The sequence below is a fragment of the Melitaea cinxia genome, chromosome 23, assembly GCF_905220565.1.
Source record: "Melitaea cinxia chromosome 23, ilMelCinx1.1, whole genome shotgun sequence".
NCBI lineage: Eukaryota > Metazoa > Arthropoda > Insecta > Lepidoptera > Nymphalidae > Melitaea > Melitaea cinxia.
In genome coordinates, this window is record NC_059416.1 from 4,518,783 (window position 1) to 4,538,497 (window position 19,715).

The 19,715-nt window shown below is 38.9% G+C and overlaps 1 protein-coding gene across 1 annotated transcript; it reads left to right on the forward strand.

The window, feature by feature from the left end:
• Window positions 1-207: 207 nt before the first annotated feature.
• LOC123665283 (coatomer subunit alpha) lies at window positions 208-19,712 on the forward strand. Its single transcript, XM_045599605.1, has 21 exons — window positions 208-511; window positions 700-816; window positions 1,401-1,637; window positions 1,974-2,111; window positions 2,481-2,644; window positions 4,725-4,862; window positions 5,728-5,811; window positions 6,330-6,519; window positions 6,992-7,144; window positions 8,018-8,238; window positions 8,606-8,743; window positions 11,597-11,700; window positions 11,999-12,165; window positions 12,648-12,845; window positions 13,186-13,367; window positions 14,166-14,295; window positions 15,085-15,187; window positions 15,309-15,438; window positions 15,699-15,874; window positions 16,662-16,877; window positions 19,180-19,712. Exons 1-21 carry the CDS (start codon window positions 284-286, stop codon window positions 19,641-19,643), a joined length of 3,678 nt encoding a protein of 1,225 aa, XP_045455561.1. The 5' UTR covers window positions 208-283; the 3' UTR covers window positions 19,644-19,712.
• The last annotated feature ends 3 nt before the right edge of the window (window positions 19,713-19,715 follow it).

The window sequence follows — 19,715 nt, forward strand, 5'->3', positions numbered from 1 at the left end:
TTATACAGATTAACATGAAAGTTGTAGCATTATGCTTGTTGGATAATTTGTTAATTTTCAATAATATCCTCTAGTACAAAACTACAAAGATACAAACTTCCGGATTTAGAAAATATATTTGTTCAATCTGTGCTCGACAACATCACTAGCTCCAAGCTCAGACGTGTCACGTCAGCCGGTTTGACGTTTGAAATGTCGATGTTCTTTGGCTCTTCGCGTAAAGTTTCGTTTGTATTAGAAATATAGGAGTATTACTAAAGATATAAGTGTAAAATTGTAAGCGATGCTGACGAAATTTGAAACTAAGTCGGCGAGAGTGAAGGGTATATCATTTCACGCGAAGCGGCCATGGGTTCTGGCAAGTCTTCACAATGGGGTGATACAGCTGTGGGATTATCGTATGTGTACGTTATTGGAGAAATTTGATGAGCATGATGGTCCAGTACGTGGTATATGTTTCCACATACAACAGCCTCTTTTTGTTTCCGGCGGAGATGACTATAAGATAAAGGTAAACTTAAGATTTAAAACAAGATGAACTTTTCTAAATAGAAAACTTGTTTTCATGTTGCAACATTATTAAGTAGTTTTAAAATATGATATTCGCTATATAAGATAGTTAATTAGATAATGGAAGTTAATGACAGGTACTGAAAACTTAAATACTGGCAATATTAATTAGTCTCAATTCTTATTTAGGTATGGAATTACAAGCAAAGGAGATGTCTGTTTACATTGTTAGGACATTTGGACTATATCCGGACCACATTCTTTCACCATGAATACCCCTGGATCTTAAGTGCATCCGATGATCAGGTATTTGACAAATTATAGTTATTTTATAAATTATATTAACTATAATTATATAAGTTATAGTTATTGTTATAAGAAATAATTGAATAATTACACTGTATTGTGATATATATGTATATATAAAAATATAGAAATAAAAAAAGTTTTTTAAATGCTGATGCTAAAGTAAAAATTTAATATGATTTTATTTGTAACTAGCTGACCCGGCGAACTTCGTATCGCCTAACACAAACTTTATCGTATGGTATTAAAGTTCAAATTGACTTTTAAGTATTATCACAAATCTTTTGTATGGGAGTATAGAAAAGTGTTGTTTTTAGACTTTTTCAGGAAATTTAAATTTTTTTTTTTTGAATTTTTCTCTCCTCGTACCATCCTCACCATCGAACCATCGAACCATCCATCGAACCATCCTCGTACTTCAAGGAATATTTTAAAAAAAGAATTAGCGAAATCGGTCCAACCGTTCTCGAGTTTTGCGCTTAGCAACACATTCAGCGACACATTTTTATATTATAGATATTTTTTTATTTTATTTTTTATTTGTATAATACATTCATTTAAAAAAAAATTGTTTCTTTTAACAGACAATAAGAATTTGGAACTGGCAATCAAGACAATGCATTAGTGTGCTAACAGGACATAATCATTATGTGATGTGTGCTCAATTCCACCCCACGGAGGACCTACTCGTCTCTGCATCCTTAGATCAATCTGTGAGGGTATGGGATTTCTCTGGGCTAAGAAAGAAAAGTGTGGCTCCTGGACCGTCTGGGTTAGCCGAGCACTTGAGAAACCCCCAGGCCACTGACTTGTTCGGACAGGTAATGGTAATAAGGCATGCGTTTTTATTTATTTATGCTTCTAGTTTATTCTTAACATGTAAAAACAAGCAGTTTGTAAATAACAATAGATTGCTAGATAGGTTGGCTGTTACCTATAACAAGCATTACAGCTTATCTTAGGAACAGAGGATCAAGTGTGTATGTTAAAGATATTTATTTATTTTATGATGAGCGTGATTGCCGTAGATTTGTGTTGTGTTGTGTTGTAATTTATGCACTTGTAATATTAACCTACTAGAGTTGTTTTCATTGTAGTTATTGTTGTCGGTTTCTTAAATAGCTGATAAATGCAAAAGTTTTACGTTTTGATTGCAGGCCGATGCGGTTGTAAAGCATGTATTGGAAGGTCACGACCGCGGTGTGAACTGGGCTTCTTTCCATCCTTCGTTACCACTTATTGTGTCTGCAGCTGATGATCGTCAAGTTAAATTATGGAGAATGAATGATGCTAAGGTAAATTTAATAAATATGCAATATAAAACTTTAAGAGTATGTAAATAATATAGGATATAATGTAAAAGTCTTATCTATAAAGGATAATGTATATAAACGAGAAAATGATCAACATTAAACATTTCCATGACTACAAGCTTAAAGTTTTAATACCACCAATATAATACCAAAATCTGAATAATACAAAATCTGAAAAATTATATTCAGTAACAGGCATTTTTGTTCTATTTCCAACAATATGTCTACAGCTATGTTTTGTATTTTCCAAATGTTTACAAAAAATCTACCTTCATTAATACAATTAAATGTAGGTCACATAATTATTTTGCAATTTGATGATATTATGACATGTATAACTGTTTTTAAAAGGCTTGGGAAGTAGACACATGCCGCGGTCACTACAACAACGTGTCATGTGCATTGTTCCACGCAAGACACGATCTCATACTATCTAACAGTGAGGATAAGTCTATCAGAGTCTGGGATATGACTAAACGTACTTGCTTGCATACGTTCCGCAGAGAACACGAACGGTTAGTAAAGTTTGAAATTATACAATACCAGCTAAGCAAACGTAACTAAATTGCCATTGCCATTTGTTTTTCATAAATATTTTCTTTTTTCTAATTTTATTACAAATACAATAGATTTTTTTTTATTAAATTTGGTGCAATTTTTCTGAAGTTATGCAGTTACATCTTTATTAATGTGCATCAAGAAAAATATATCTATCTTTCTCGCATGTGACCGATTCTACTAACATGACAGAGTAAACTTTTATTTTGATTACTACTATGCAGAAATGCAGTTTAATAATTTATTTGATTATTTTAAATCTATCTTTTTCTGGATAGACATACTTTTTAAACGGTTTTATTTAGCTCACCCCGTTTGTTTTATTTTTTATTTATTATTTATTCTTGGGTCAAATTTAGTAATTCAAATTTCACCCTCTTCCTGTCAACCGATTAATCTGAAATTTTGTATACACTTTGGATTTTGGTGACAATACAATTATGTTTATTCATTATCATTATAAATTCAAGATGGCCGCCGCTACAAAATGGCGGATAATTTATGTTTTATTAATCCCATCAATATGGGTATCAAATGAAAGGGCTCAACAAGCAGAATACAATATACTATAAAAAATTGAAATCCAAGATGGCGGCCGCTACAAAATGGCGGATAACGTAGGTTTTATCAATCCCATCACTATGGGTATCAAATGAAAGGGCTCAACAAGCAGAATACAATATACTATAAAAAATTGAAATACAAGATGGCGGCCGCTTCAAAATGGCGGATAACGTAGGTTTTATCGATCCCATCAATATGGGTATCAAATGAAAGTGCTCAACCAGTATAATCAATGTACTATATATAATTAAAATTCAAGATGGCGGCCTCTACAAAATGGCGGATAACTTAGGTTTTATCAATCCCATCAACATGGGTATCAAATGAAAGGTCTCAACAAGTAGAATACAATTTACTATGCAAAATTGAAATCTAAGCTGGCCGCCGCTACCAAATGTCTGATAACAATTTTTTATCAATCCCACCAATATGGGTATCAAATAAAAGGGCTTGACAAAAAGAATACAGTGCACTATACAACCTCAATATTTAAGATGGACCTTGCAATAATGAAGCACTAAATGAATTAAACAGAATGCGAAATAAAAACTAAAAACTAGAAAATAAAAATAGGTAAAAAAACTTTTTAAGTTAAACGGTTTTATGTTAAACATACATTGCAATGTTTAAGATAAATGTACTAAAAACCAAAAAATAATAAAATAGATACAGTCGTGGGAATTATAAACATATGCATAGACTAGACTAAAATAAAACCGTGGGGCACGTCAATTGTCTACAAATTATCGACTTAATGTGCGATAGAAGAATCGTTTAATTCATCGTTAAAATAGGCAGTTGGCCCGCAGACGGTGAGGAAATTACTTACTATTTTCTTGCTCATGGAAATTCCAATAGTTATACACTCCATGTAAATAAAAGAGATGCTTCAACTAGTTTATCGTTGGACATTCACACTGCTGGCTGGCGAGGAATCGTTTCACTGCTCGTAGTTTGTCTTTAATCGACAAAACATATGATAAAAGTACTACTCGCTCACCACTATGAAACCCTAAAACTCGCTTATAATCGTAATGTTTCCACATTCTAGCCCTACTTATCACACGTCCATCGTTGTCGGTTGAACAACTGCCTAATTATAGTGTAACATTACAAAACAAACATTTTAATCAACGATTGTAGACAATTGACGTGCCCCACGGTTTTATTTTAGTCTAGTCTATGCATATGTTTATAATTCCCACGACTGTATCTATTTTATTATTTTTTGGTTTTTAGTACATTTATCTTAAACATTGCAATGTATGTTTAACATAAAACCGTTTAACTTAAAAAGTTTTTTTGAAAGATTATTAGAAATTTAATTACTCTGTTATTACTAGTGGTAAACAAAAATCATCATCATCAACATCAAGATCTTTAGTATATTTATGATATTTTATATCAAAAAAATATATTATCATGTATAGCAACTAATATCACAATAAATAGGTTTTAAACACTATGTTTCAGTTACTGGGTGTTATCTGCTCATCCAACTTTGAACTTATTTGCCGCTGGTCACGATGCTGGTATGATTCTCTTCAAGTTGCAAAGAGAAAGACCTGCATTTGCACTGCACAATAACATGTTGTTCTATATTAAAGACAGGTATGTATAATAATAATAATAATAATACACTTTATTGTACACCAAAAACAGAAATAATACATATCAAAGAAAGAAAGAAAATATTGACAATATATTCATTAGGTACAAAGGGCGGCCTTATCGCTGAAAAGCGATCTCTTCCAGGCAACCTTAGGGCAAAGGATTAGGAAAGGATATGTATTTTAGTATTATAAATATATTTTTACTAGTTGTGCCCCATGGTTTCGGGCTCGTTAATTTGCCGAAAAACATACAAATGGGCTATCCAACAACAAAAAGAATTTTTAATTTCCAAACAATAGTTCCTGAGATTAGGGCATTCAAAATAAAAAACTCTTCAGCTTTATAATATTAGCATAGGTTTTAAAAGGAAGACTAAAATGTAGATAAAACTTTACTGACAAAAATATATAATATATAAAATTTTAACTGCAATAAGCTGGATGGGCGTAACCGGAGTAGAGCAGCATATAAGCAATTAGCTCCTATTTTTCTCCTAAATTAAAAAACAGGCTTATGCTCATCTTTGGTGCAGAATCGTATCATATTGTATCGTAAGCTGGGAATTATTTTTCATTAAATAAGTTTTAATACTTATCCAGTTGATTGGTATTTTTCGTTACTGCTTCATAATTATGAGCCTTAGCATGACATTTTATGACCTATAATCAGTCACAATGAGTGAGATTTTATGTGACAACATAATTAAAAAAAAAAATTCTATGTACAATCAAGATGATTGAGCAATACAATGTGACAATTTCTTTATATTATTTCTGTGTATGTCTTCGTGTGTTGTCTGTCATAGTTACTATTTTTTTTTAATTTTTAATGAAGTTTATAATAGTTTTTATAAATTTTTTAGACAATTGCGCAAGTTGGACATGTCTACAAATAGAGATTCCCCGGTGATGCAAATTAAAAGCAGTGGCCGCAATCTTCCGTACAGGTAAGCGATTAACACATAAATATATATTTGCTTGAGTTATTCGTGAACAGTTTTATATTGTTGATATAATAAAGTTTAAATCGGTGAATAGTGGTTATTATCATGATTTTAATGAAATACAAATTGTATAGTCCATTTTTAATAATAGTAACCTTAAACCGATTTATATTAAGTTACTTTGTAAGTAGGTAATCCACATCACAGTAGCCTATTGCTACGTGTTAAAAAATTGCTTGCTGGGTAAAAATATATGCTACACTATTTAATCTACAAAGTACATTATAAATATGTCAGTAGTTAATAATCAATTTATGATAGTGGGGAATATATCTGCCAAACCTCAGTGGAGCAGTGTGTTGGATTAAGTTCTGACCATTCTCCTACATGGAGAAAGATACCATTGCTCAGCCGTGTGATAGCAATACTCTTTATTAAACACCATAAAAAAAAAATTAACGCTAAAAGAGCGATGTCTTCCAGGTACAGGCTCAATCAATCAATCAATCATATTGTTTCAGTATGTCATTCAACCATGCGGAGTGGTGTGTACTAGTGACCTGGAGGTCCGGAGACAGTAGTTCATATGAATTATATGCGGCACCAAGAGAGGCAGAGTCCGGTTCCCCGCCAGAACCTCTACGTGGACACGCCACCTCTGCAGTGTGGGTAGCGAGGAACCGTTTTGCTGCTTTGGAGAAGAATAATCAGGTATGAATGGAATGTAATCTATTTTTATATTTCTTTCTGTACTGTAACTACTTATCATTTGAAGAGCGATGTCTGCTAATACAGGCCTAATGTGCTTAAAAGGAGGCTCTATATAATACTATTAATACTACCTTGTATGGAAATAAATAAACGATTTTTTTAAATTTAATGACAAATTTCTTCCCACTTGATATTGATTTGGTGCTAATGATTGGGCTTTCTGGAAGACTTACACAAATGTCTATTTTTTTTTTAAATGGAGAGTAAAGGTTTTTGGTGACCTAAGATTATAAAGGAAGATGCAATTTAGAAATTCTTACGTCTATGTTGTTTTATATACAACAAATCTACTAAATACACTGGTTTTATTCAAAAGAATCTTCCCTCATTACTGTTGAAAAATGTTTTTTTTTTTTTAAATTTAAGTAGTTTTATTAATATATCAAAACTGTCAAGTAATTTTTACTTACAGCTGGTTATCAAGAACCTGAAGAACGAAGTGTCGAAGCGTATCGCGACGCCTACGTGCGAAGAAATCCTCTACGCTGGTACTGGAGTCCTCTTGCTAAAAGAACCTGACTCCGTACAACTGTTAGACGTTCAACAGAAGCGCACCGTAGCCAGTGTGAGTGTTCCAGAAAGCTTACAGAAGTGTGACTACGATTCAGTTTGTAACATAAGCCTCTTTCTCCACCATGTTGCTCCACTTGGGTTCGTCCACCGGGTTGGTGTATATATTCCCTACTAAAAGTATCGATAGATATCAGGTTTGTATGATAACAACTGGGACCGACAGCTTAACGAATTTTCCGAGACAAGCCGAGGAGACCCACACATGGTACCGGAGTCCTCTTACTACGAGAGTCTGACTCCATACAACTGTTAGACGTACAACAGAAAGGCACGGTAGCTAGCGTAAGTGTTCCCTCAAAATAAATAAGAGGTTGTCCATTAGTCATGTGATGTTTTTAGTAATTTTTTAACCCCGTACCCCCATCAGGTTTGGGTGATATATGGTGAGGATTTAGTTTACCCTCCATTACCCGTGGAGTGGCCAGCGTGAGTGTACTTCTTATAGATATTGTTATTGGGTGTCTCTATTTAGTTAAAAATATATTAATTTCCGAACGCCATCTTTAGCGCCCTCTATCTTTCTTCCGGCTTCGCTCTCGGCCGCTTGAGCCTCGTAAATACTCTCCGATAAATACTTTAACTCCCATAAATGTAATGTAATAAAGGCGAATCTACTTTGACTAGTGTGGGAGAGTAGTGACTAGTGTGGTGACTAGTGACTAATGTTGTGACTAGTGATTGTCGCTGTCACCTCTTTTTGTTCGGAACCATTACAAGAATGTTCACTGGAAGTAAAGTAGTAAAATCATGAACATGCACTGATGTTATTGTTTTATATTTCTTTTGTGCTTGTCTATATTTTTAATAACCACCCACTGTTTACAACAACAGACGGAAATGTAAATATTTTCTTATTCTTCAACAGGTAAAGATATCAAAATGCCGTTACGCAATTTGGAACTCGGACATGTCTCTTGTGGCGCTACTCGGCAAGCACACTGTGACCATATGTACTAAGAAGCTAGAACAACTGTGTTCTATCACCGAGGGGGCCCGGGTGAAGTCGGGGGCCTTCGATGACTCGACACCACAACCGGTGTTTATTTACACTACAGCCAACCATATCAAGTACTGCTGCAGAGATGGGTTAGTGTCGTGATACTTTCTTAACTTACCGTTACACGCCGTTTTAACTGTTTCAGTAGTGTAGTTTAGTAGTATTGTGGGTGGTTAGGTTAGTTTTTAGTTTTACACATCTTTTAGTAATTGACAAGACATATTGGAGAGAGGCATTACAGTGAGGTTAGCTCAAAAGACTTACAGATGGCACTGTCTGAAGTACAATTATTAAATTTACGAAAGATTACCACAAACCAGTTCAACACTATTACTGTTTTACTTGTGTAAGTCGTTTCGAGAGTTTATATTGTCTATTTCATTTAAGATAATATAGTTGTTTTAATTATGAAAATAGTAATTAAAGAGAAGCCAACTGTAAACATTTTGTCGGCAGCGACTACGGCATAATCCGCACGCTGGACGTGCCCGTGTACGTGGTGAAGGTGCTGGCGGGCGACGCGGGCGCGCGCGTCGTGTGTCTGGACCGCGAGGCGCGCCCCAAGGTGCTGGCCGTCGACCCCACGGAGTACAGGTGCGCACAGCGTTGTTCTCAATACGGAACATAATCCGCACGCTGGACGTGCCCGTGTACGTGGTGAAGGTGCTGGCGGGCGACGCGGGCGCGCGCGTCGTGTGTCTGGACCGCGAGGCGCGCCCCAAGGTGCTGGCCGTCGACCCCACGGAGTACAGGTGCGCACAGCGTTGTTCTCAATACGGAACATAATCCGCACGCTGGACGTGCCCGTGTACGTGGTGAAGGTGCTGGCGGGCGACGCGGGCGCGCGCGTCGTGTGTCTGGACCGCGAGGCGCGCCCCAAGGTGCTGGCCGTCGACCCCACGGAGTACAGGTGCGCACAGCGTTGTTCTCAATACGGAACATAATCCGCACGCTGGACGTGCCCGTGTACGTGGTGAAGGTGCTGGCGGGCGACGCGGGCGCGCGCGTCGTGTGTCTGGACCGCGAGGCGCGCCCCAAGGTGCTGGCCGTCGACCCCACGGAGTACAGGTGCGCACAGCGTTGTTCTCAATACGGAACATAATCCGCACGCTGGACGTGCCCGTGTACGTGGTGAAGGTGCTGGCGGGCGACGCGGGCGCGCGCGTCGTGTGTCTGGACCGCGAGGCGCGCCCCAAGGTGCTGGCCGTCGACCCCACGGAGTACAGGTGCGCACAGCGTTGTTCTCAATACGGAACATAACCCGCACGCTGGACGTGCCCGTGTACGTGGTGAAGGTGCTGGCGGGCGACGCGGGCGCGCGCGTCGTGTGTCTGGACCGCGAGGCGCGCCCCAAGGTGCTGGCCGTCGACCCCACGGAGTACAGGTGCGCACAGCGTTGTTCTCAATACGGAACATAACCCGCACGCTGGACGTGCCCGTGTACGTGGTGAAGGTGCTGGCGGGCGACGCGGGCGCGCGCGTCGTGTGTCTGGACCGCGAGGCGCGCCCCAAGGTGCTGGCCGTCGACCCCACGGAGTACAGGTGCGCACAGCGTTGTTCTCAATACGGAACATAATCCGCACGCTGGACGTGCCCGTGTACGTGGTGAAGGTGCTGGCGGGCGACGCGGGCGCGCGCGTCGTGTGTCTGGACCGCGAGGCGCGCCCCAAGGTGCTGGCCGTCGACCCCACGGAGTACAGGTGCGCACAGCGTTGTTCTCAATACGGAACATAATCCGCACGCTGGACGTGCCCGTGTACGTGGTGAAGGTGCTGGCGGGCGACGCGGGCGCGCGCGTCGTGTGTCTGGACCGCGAGGCGCGCCCCAAGGTGCTGGCCGTCGACCCCACGGAGTACAGGTGCGCACAGCGTTGTTCTCAATACGGAACATAACCCGCACGCTGGACGTGCCCGTGTACGTGGTGAAGGTGCTGGCGGGCGACGCGGGCGCGCGCGTCGTGTGTCTGGACCGCGAGGCGCGCCCCAAGGTGCTGGCCGTCGACCCCACGGAGTACAGGTGCGCACAGCGTTGTTCTCAATACGGAACATAATCCGCACGCTGGACGTGCCCGTGTACGTGGTGAAGGTGCTGGCGGGCGACGCGGGCGCGCGCGTCGTGTGTCTGGACCGCGAGGCGCGCCCCAAGGTGCTGGCCGTCGACCCCACGGAGTACAGGTGCGCACAGCGTTGTTCTCAATACGGAACATAATCCGCACGCTGGACGTGCCCGTGTACGTGGTGAAGGTGCTGGCGGGCGACGCGGGCGCGCGCGTCGTGTGTCTGGACCGCGAGGCGCGCCCCAAGGTGCTGGCCGTCGACCCCACGGAGTACAGGTGCGCACAGCGTTGTTCTCAATACGGAACATAATCCGCACGCTGGACGTGCCCGTGTACGTGGTGAAGGTGCTGGCGGGCGACGCGGGCGCGCGCGTCGTGTGTCTGGACCGCGAGGCGCGCCCCAAGGTGCTGGCCGTCGACCCCACGGAGTACAGGTGCGCACAGCGTTGTTCTCAATACGGAACATAATCCGCACGCTGGACGTGCCCGTGTACGTGGTGAAGGTGCTGGCGGGCGACGCGGGCGCGCGCGTCGTGTGTCTGGACCGCGAGGCGCGCCCCAAGGTGCTGGCCGTCGACCCCACGGAGTACAGGTGCGCACAGCGTTCTTAAAACGGAACGGTAGACAAGCGTACGGCTCACCTGACGGCAAGCGATTTCCGTAGCTTATAGACGCCTGCAACACCAGAAGCATCACAAGCGCATTGCCGACCCTACCCCCAATTCCCCCCAGGAGCTCTGGTTACCTTACTCACCAACAGTAATACAACGAGTAAGGTCGAGGTACTACCCCAGTCGGGTTGGTCTATATTTTGAACCTCAGTTAAAGAAATATATTTATAAGCATTTGGCACATTTGGTTTTAAGGACTGTTTAAAAGGCATTCGAGTCGTATTTGTCCACCGTACCAGGTTACCTCGAGGTTGTTACGAAGTATAGGTATGGGGCATATAATGAGACATATCTTGTGGATGTATTAGGGCTGTCCAAAATACACTCGCGTTGTATGTATGGTATGGAATGTCTAAAATGAACTTGAGTCGTGTTTATTAACGTCATCCTAAAATGACATTCGTATTATTATTAGGACTGCAAAGTTTACTGAATTCGTACTAATTAGGGCTGTCCAAAGTTCATTCAAATGTAATTTTAATAAATTGTCAGCCGAACGCGCAACTCGATGAACGATGATACAATAACAATCCAACGCGTTTACGTAAGAAACCCACATTTTGAAAAATCTCACGTGAGATTGGGGTTTGGGGGAGGGGGTTGAATAAAATCTCACGACATCTCACGACATCTCACCAGGGGGGGAGGGAGAGACAGAAAATTTTAAAAAACACCGCACGTAATATGGACGCCCGCTAATTGGTTACATTCTTTTATTAGGTTCAAGTTAGCGCTTGTGACGCGTCAGTACGACCAAGTCCTGCACATGGTGAGGACCGCGAAGCTGGTGGGGCAGAGCATCATCGCCTACTTACAAGAGAAAGGTTTGTTTTGTTGGTATTTTTTGGAATGTGGTTTGAAATTGTCTCTTTTTATTTTTTGTATTTTTTTAAAAATATGAATGGCTTTTGCTTTAGCAAAAAAAAGTGTATGTAAAAATTTATGAAGGATATTATTTTGGTTTACATTCCACATTATCGCAAACTTCATACATACAGACACATAGAGATTAACAGATGTCCGAATAATTACTTACTTAATAAATACTTTTTACGGATATTATTAAATTATAAGTCATCTAACAGTCTAAGCCACATTAATATTATACCAAAATATCTGCAGGATATCCTGAAGTGGCACTCCATTTCGTCAAGGACCCACAAACTCGCCTATCCCTCGCCCTACAGTGCGGTAATATAGAAGTAGCCCTTGAAGCTGCCAAAAGCTTGGATGAGCCAGAATCATGGGACAAGCTGGCTCAAGCTGCTTTAATGACTGGAAACCATCAGGTATGTTGGTGATACCCCTTTTCTTTGATTAGGACATTTTTTATACAACTGGGTTAACAAACAAGCATATTACAAATTACAAATAAGATTATATGACTGATTATCCTTAACACAGATACTAGTAATAATCCAACCAATATATATGTAGAAATAGGTAAATAATTATATAAATGTATATGTGTAATTATGTGTATATGTCTGTGTGCATGATGTTCAACAAACGGCATGGGCATTTTAGAGCCCGTGGATGTTAATTTTAAATAAAAAAAGATACTAATAAATAATCCATGCGGGATGTTCAGTTTGAATAAAAAAATAATAATATGTAATTTAACCTTTGCTTTTAGTAAATATTGTATTTAATATCACATGTTAAAAATGTATATCTAAATAAAGCATTGTTAATATTATAAAATTAATATTTTATATGCAATTACGATACTAAGAATTTATCAACTTCTAACTCTTAATCTTTTAACTAGATTGTGGAAATGTGCTACCAACGTACCAAGAATTTCGACAAGCTATCATTCCTGTACTTGATCACGGGTAATTTGGATAAACTAAGGAAGATGATGAAGATAGCTGAGATAAGAAAAGACGTGTCATCGCAGTTCCAAGGCGCTCTGCTCTTGGGTGATGTTAGTGAACGGATCAGGCTTTTGGAAAATGCTGGACAGGTGATCAATCATATATATTTTATCTTGGTATATTTTTAAATTATCCTGAATTAGATTCGTTTTTAGATGAAATACGGTTCAGTCAGTACTCGTTGGTTAAGAAATTTGTTTTTCAAAATCAAAAATGACTATTTAAGCAGGCTTCGAAATTATTCGAATTGTCATTTTATAAATTATAATGATTCATAATCAAAAGCTATGCCAAAATGAAATAAATTTGTCCCACAATTTTGGCGTTATCCTACAATAAACAAAAAGATAATCTATAAGACAGGGAAAATTAAAAGTTTTTTTTTTGTAACATTAGTATGGCATGCACTTACAAAAAATTTTTTTCTAGCTGTCCCTGGCATATTTAACCGCAATCAATCACAAGCAATTAGAGGATGCAGAAAGATTGAAGGCAGCGTTAGAGGCAGCAAACTTACCGATACCAAAAGCTAATCCAAATGCAGTATTCCTGAGACCACCTCTACCGGTGCAAAAGGCCCAACCCAACTGGCCTTTACTGGCAGTATCTAAGTATGAATGCTTTGTATAGTATTTTTTTGCCCACCATTAGAATAAACGAACTAACTGATATCAAAAGCTAATCCCAATTCGGTATTATTGAAACCGCCTCGTATGCTTTTTATAGTATTTTATATTGGGCTACTCATATGTCATAATGAACATAATTGTGTTTGCAGGCAAACGAAAAAAAAATCAATTACATCGACAAGTAATACGACGAAAAAATAGTCAAGTAACTACGCGTTATTAAAGATTACTCAAAAAGTAGTTATCAGATCTCGATAAAATTTAAATGTGACCAAGTAATAAACACCATCTTTTTATTAAATTAAAAATTATCAAAATCGGTACACCCAGTAAAAAGTTATGCGGATTTTCGAGAGTTTCCCTCGATTTCTCTGGGATCCCATTATCTAATCTAAATAGGGATATCTACTTTCCAACAAAAAAAGAATTATCAAAATCGGTACATCCAGTAAAAAGTTATGTAGTATAATACAACGTAGGTCGACGAAAAAAGCGTCAAGTAAAAACGCATTATTAGATATAACTCGAAAAGTGGTTGTTAGATCTCAAATAAAGTTAAATGGGACCAATTGACATACACCACCATTCGATTAAAAAAAAATTGTCGAAATCGGTCTACCCGGTCAAAAGTTCTGAAGTAACATACATTAAAAAAAATACAGTCGAATTGAGAACCTCCTCCTTTTTTGGAAGTCGCTTAAAAATCATTCGAATTAATATTTTGTATAAGTATGTTATATTATGTATCAGAGTAACTATAGGAATAATGTCCGTTCTCAGGAGTTTCTTCGAGGTGGCGGGTGGTGCCCGGGCCGGGGGGGAGGGGGCGGGGGTGGCGGGCGCGGCCGCCGTCGCCGACGAGCCCCTGGAGGCCGCGGGCGCCTGGGGGGATGACGACCTGCCTCCCGATGTGGTCAGCAATCCTTGTTTTAGTGGAATTTCTTCTGTGCAGAATCTACATTCCGAATAGTGGTTTTGACTAGCGGTAGCTTCACATACATTGTCTGTTCAGCTAGTTTTTAATAATGCTCATTAAGTGAAACTAAAAATTTATCGACTATTGTTTGTGCTTGACTGAAATGGAATTAGTAGTAGGGAAAAAACTATCGGTGATTCTCTGAAACACACGAAAAGTTTCATGTGCTCTTTGAATTAAAAGGTAGTTTAGGTTGTGGATGGCAAACAATATTTCACTGATTGACCTAGCTAGTAAGACAAATAAAAATCCTATAGTGAAATCTCCGGTGCAAATTTAAAAAGTCGTAGCAATTTTCAGTTAGTCCTAATAAATGCGCCATTTATAGTGCAAAAAACAAAAGAAAGTGCAAAACTTTAGTCAGTTTGCTTGAATTTTAATTTGTCACACCAAAATACATTTTTGACTATATTTTCCAGTTCAAAATTAGCTTGCAAATAGCTAATACCATTCATTTAAAGTAGTGGTTCTAAAACCGTTAGTCGCAGACTACTGGTGATCCCTGGAAACACCTGAAGTGATTCGTAATAGCGGTCTCGGTGTGATTCAGTCGATGAGCCTCATTAGGTTACACTAAATAATGAAGAAGGTACTCTAGATTTAATCCCCAAATAGTGATCCGTGACAGCACAGACGTTTTGTCAATGGAGTTACCCCATTAAAAGTTTAAAAACCACTACCCTACAGGATTCGTATAATCTAAAATGTATGTTAATTTGTCAGGAGGAAGGCGAAGGTGAGCCGATGGAGGACGCGTGTGATGACGGAGGCTGGGATGTGGGCGATGAAGATTTAGAGCTACCAGAAGAATTGGCGCCAGTGTCAGGTTTGTTACATTACATTTACTTTATATATATATATATATATATATATATATATATACATACAATATAGCATATCAGAGGACATCCTTTGGGACGAAAGTAAATTTCTTTGTAAATTTTTAGCGGATATTGATGGAGAGGAGTCATCGGAGTACTTTGTAGCGCCCACTCGGGGTGTGAGTGCGGCACTCGGAGCCAAATTGAAGACAGCGCATGACTATGTCGCCACCGGGCAGTTTGAGATCGCTTGCAGGTGGGTTGAGTTACATTATCATCATCCATTATATGATTAAAATAAAAAGTTTTGACGTCGCGGGTTTGATCCCGCTAACAACAGACATTTGTATTGGCCAGTAGTCTGCACGTTTGTGCTTCTGTATCGTGTGTGTTGCCGGACTCCCAGACACAAGAGAAAATCTTACTGGACCCTTTGCTTGTGATTTTTGCTATTGATTATTTAATGTACACCCCTCAAAAAGGGAAAGCAAATTAAAATCACTATTTTCTCTACAGATTGCTAAACGAGCAAGTGGGCATAGTGAACTTCGAGCCGTATTTGGAGACATTCCTGGATATGTATTCGCGTGCTAGGATACAGTTTGGTGCTCTGCCACTAATAGCGCCCCTCGCTGCCCATCTACACCGGAATTGGAAGGAGGCTAGCGGGAAAGAACTGCTTCCTGTTGTCAGTGAGTACCAACCTTTAGACGTAAATAGTAATAATCGCAGTATAAACACGAAAACGAATGACAAAATTGTGAAACCAAGCTTCAGACTGCGCAAAGCAGACGTCTTTTTTCTGGGTTGCGGTGTTAATATAACATAATCTCATAAACTACAATTACCAGACAATAGATTTAAAGTTTGTATTGAGAAGAATTTTACAGCTAAAGCATATTTTCGCTTCAAGATTTTATCAGTGATAAAGATGCGTGGGTTTAGTGGCGCTGTATTTATTGCGAGATATGACTAACTTAATACAAAATACAGTTTTTTTAAAAGAGTAACTGCGGAGTTTCTTATAGATTCTTCTCTGCAGAATCTACATTCCGAATCGGATCTAGCTTCAAATTAACTTTAATCAGGTAAATCATTAAAACGAGTATAATTTTAATTTGTAAAACGACAATTCAAAAGTGACGTTGAAGTATAAATGTGTACAGTAATATTGAATTTTAAGTCTAAAATGACCTATTTGAAGTTAAGCTACATTTTTCTATTAAAAATTACATTTCGTAAAAAGGTGTGTCAATTAAGTGTTGCCACTGTTCTCGCATCTTCCATAGATCTAAATTTTCTAATGATACTCTAAAGGTTGTTAAGTAACTTAAAATTTTTAAACAATTAATTTAACTCCACGGCACTGAAACCAAGCTCATTAGTGGCAGAGCTGAAGGCCTGCTGCCAGTCGCTAGATATTATATATTAAAGTTAATCACTTTCGAAATGTTTTAACCAATTAATTTAATTTTGCAGCGGTGAAACTAAGCTCACTAGTGGCACAACTACAGGCTTGCTACCAGCTGACCACTAGCGGCAAGTTCTCAGAGGCAGTGACCAGACTCAAGAGCCTGGCGCGCCTGGTGCCGCTGTTGCAGCTGGAGACGCGCCAGGAGCTGGCGGAGGCCACGCAGCTGCTGGCCATCTGCAAGGACTACCTCCTGGGCTTGGAGATGGAGACCGCGAGGAAGGGTACGTGTGCTTAAGATACAACCTAAGCTAAAACGACTTCTTGTTCAACTTCAGCTACGAAAATTACAACGTTGTGTTGTAATCGTAACACAGTAAAAACTCAACTGAAGACGATAATAACGAGATTGTAGTTTGTAAACCTAAACATTACTACGATATTAACAAGTGTTTCTACTGCACTAAAGACTGAAAATGCAAAGGTTATTAATAGGGTTACGAATAACAGTATTTGTTTAGATAAATATTTCAAGAAAAGCGCGTGTTAATGGTATAGAGATGGATTCCTTCGTTGACCTTGGTAGTTAATTCTCGATGATCAAAAAAAAAATCGCAGTTACCCATACTAGGAACTATTCACATAACTATAGATGATTTGCCTGTATTAAAAGGATTTGGAAATTCCGTAGTTCATTCTGTGGGTAAAATTAATGGCGAAGTACAAATTGATAGGGTGAAAGCTTATTGTACCTAATGATGTTATGGAAGTGTCTTCCATGATAGCACAGGCTTTTACATAACAGCATCATGTAATAATTCAGAAAACTGGTGAACATTTTGATATTTTATATAATAGTTTTGATGACATAATGAAAACTGAAAAAAATAAGAAGTCTTAATCGTAAACGTTCCCAAATAACTAGCTTAGGCATTTTGGGGGTATATACAGAGCACAAATACAAAGGGGCACTTTACGTTGTTGGGGGCTTGCGTAATGATCTAAACTCCGCTTACTTTATCCCGGATTAAATTTGACGATGGTGGTAATGGGCGAACAGTAATCAACAATTTAAGCTCTAAGTCATTAAATTTAACAAATGGTATATTAATTACTCGAGGTATTGTTGCGAACCAGGAATCAATTACAATGTTCTCCACGTTTCTGTATCCAAGGATCAGCAAATGAATCCAATCATTGCTGCAGATTTAAATATATCGGGTGATTTAGAACAAACTGCGGTTGACGAGTTGTTAATATTGTCAAATAAATATCGACATTGCTTCGCTTCTTCTTTTTCCGAGTTAGGACACTCTTCTGTTTGCGAGATGAATATTGATTTGCCCAATGTTGAACCGGTAGTTTACAGACTCTATAGGTTGTCTATGAAAGAATAGGAAGTAGTCAGGGAAACGGTGAATGAACTTTTAGAAAATTATATTGTACGGCCTTCAGTATCCCCATTTGCTAGCCCTTATATAGTCATTATAAATTTAACAGAATGCCCTTCGGCTTGGCAAATGCCCCAGCGACATTCCAAGGAATGATGCATCAGATTTTAGATGGCTTACGCCATAAGGAAGCTATGGCTTATTTGGATGATATAATTATTCCATCCAGAACTATCAAAGAAGGAATGGAAAAGTTAGTTGATATTGTTAGCTGAATCGGGTCTTACACTTAAATTTTTAAACGTTATGTCAACTACTTAGGCTTTATTATCTTTAGTAAGGGTATCCAACGGGGATCCGATAAATTGAAATCCGTAACATCACATAACACCGAACACCAGTAGATAAACATACTGTCAGACAATTTTTTAGAGGCTAAAGAGTTTTTTTCGTAGGTTTGTAAAAGAGTTCTCGATTATTTATTTGACTTTGAAATAGAGTATAGAGTAAGTTCATCAATGGCGCATGTGGACGCTTTGAGCCGTAACCCATCTACCAATAATAATCGTTCTGAATGAACTATTAATGCAGTAACTGAAAATGATTATCGGCTTTCAACAGTACAAAATTCTGATTTGGAGATACAACGAATTATTGGGACGATGTGGTAGAGATAAAAAGTAACTACAAACTCAAAAATAGTAAACTTTTTAGAATCACAGCTGAAGCTGATAGATGGGCTGTGCCTAAAAGTGTCCGTTGGCAAATCATTAAACAAAACCACGATGATCTAGGCCATTTCGTGGTAGACAAGACGTTAGAACGCATAAAGTTTTGTCACTAAATATGAAGGCCCTTGTCTAGAATGTGCATATAGTAAGACACCCGGTGGTAAGAGAACCGTTTTTTTTTACACATCTATATGAATCATGTTGGGCCATTTGTGTGTAGTAGCAAAAAAAAAACGTACATTCTAGTATTGATTGACCCGTTTACGAAATATATTTCATTAAAACCTGTAAAGAGTACCAAATCCAAAATAAATAACGGTAACAAAATAATAATCAGTAACGTTTACACGATTTACTGTCTACTTATTAAAATTATAAATAAATTTATAACGATATAGCAAAAACCTAATAAAATTAACATGAAATTACCGTTTTCTTTAACAATTATATATATTTTTTTATAGCAATGCCGAAAAACACGCTCGAAGAACAGAAACGGACGTGCGAAATGGCCGCCTACTTCACCCACTGCAAACTACAACCCGTCCACCAAATCTTGACCCTCAGAACAGCTCTAAACATGTTCTTCAAACTGAAGAACTATAGAACCGCTGCATCCTTTGCCCGACGGCTCTTAGAGCTTGGTCCTAGACCGGAAGTAGCCCAACAAGCGAGAAAGATTCTCCAAGCTTGCGAAAAGACACCAACAGACGAACACCAACTTTTGTACGACGAACACAACCCGTTCAATATCTGTGGAATCAGCTATAAGCCTATTTATCGAGGAAAGCCTGAAGAAAAATGTTCCCTGTGTGGCGCTAGCTTTATGCCAGAACATAAAGGGAAGCTGTGCCCCGTGTGTGGCGTTTCAGAGATCGGCAAAGATGTATTGGGACTAAGAATTTGTCCGCTGCAGTTCCAGAGATAATTTATAAATGTATTATTGACTTTATTGTATAAGACTTATGTTAAATAAAATTAATATTATATTATATTATAT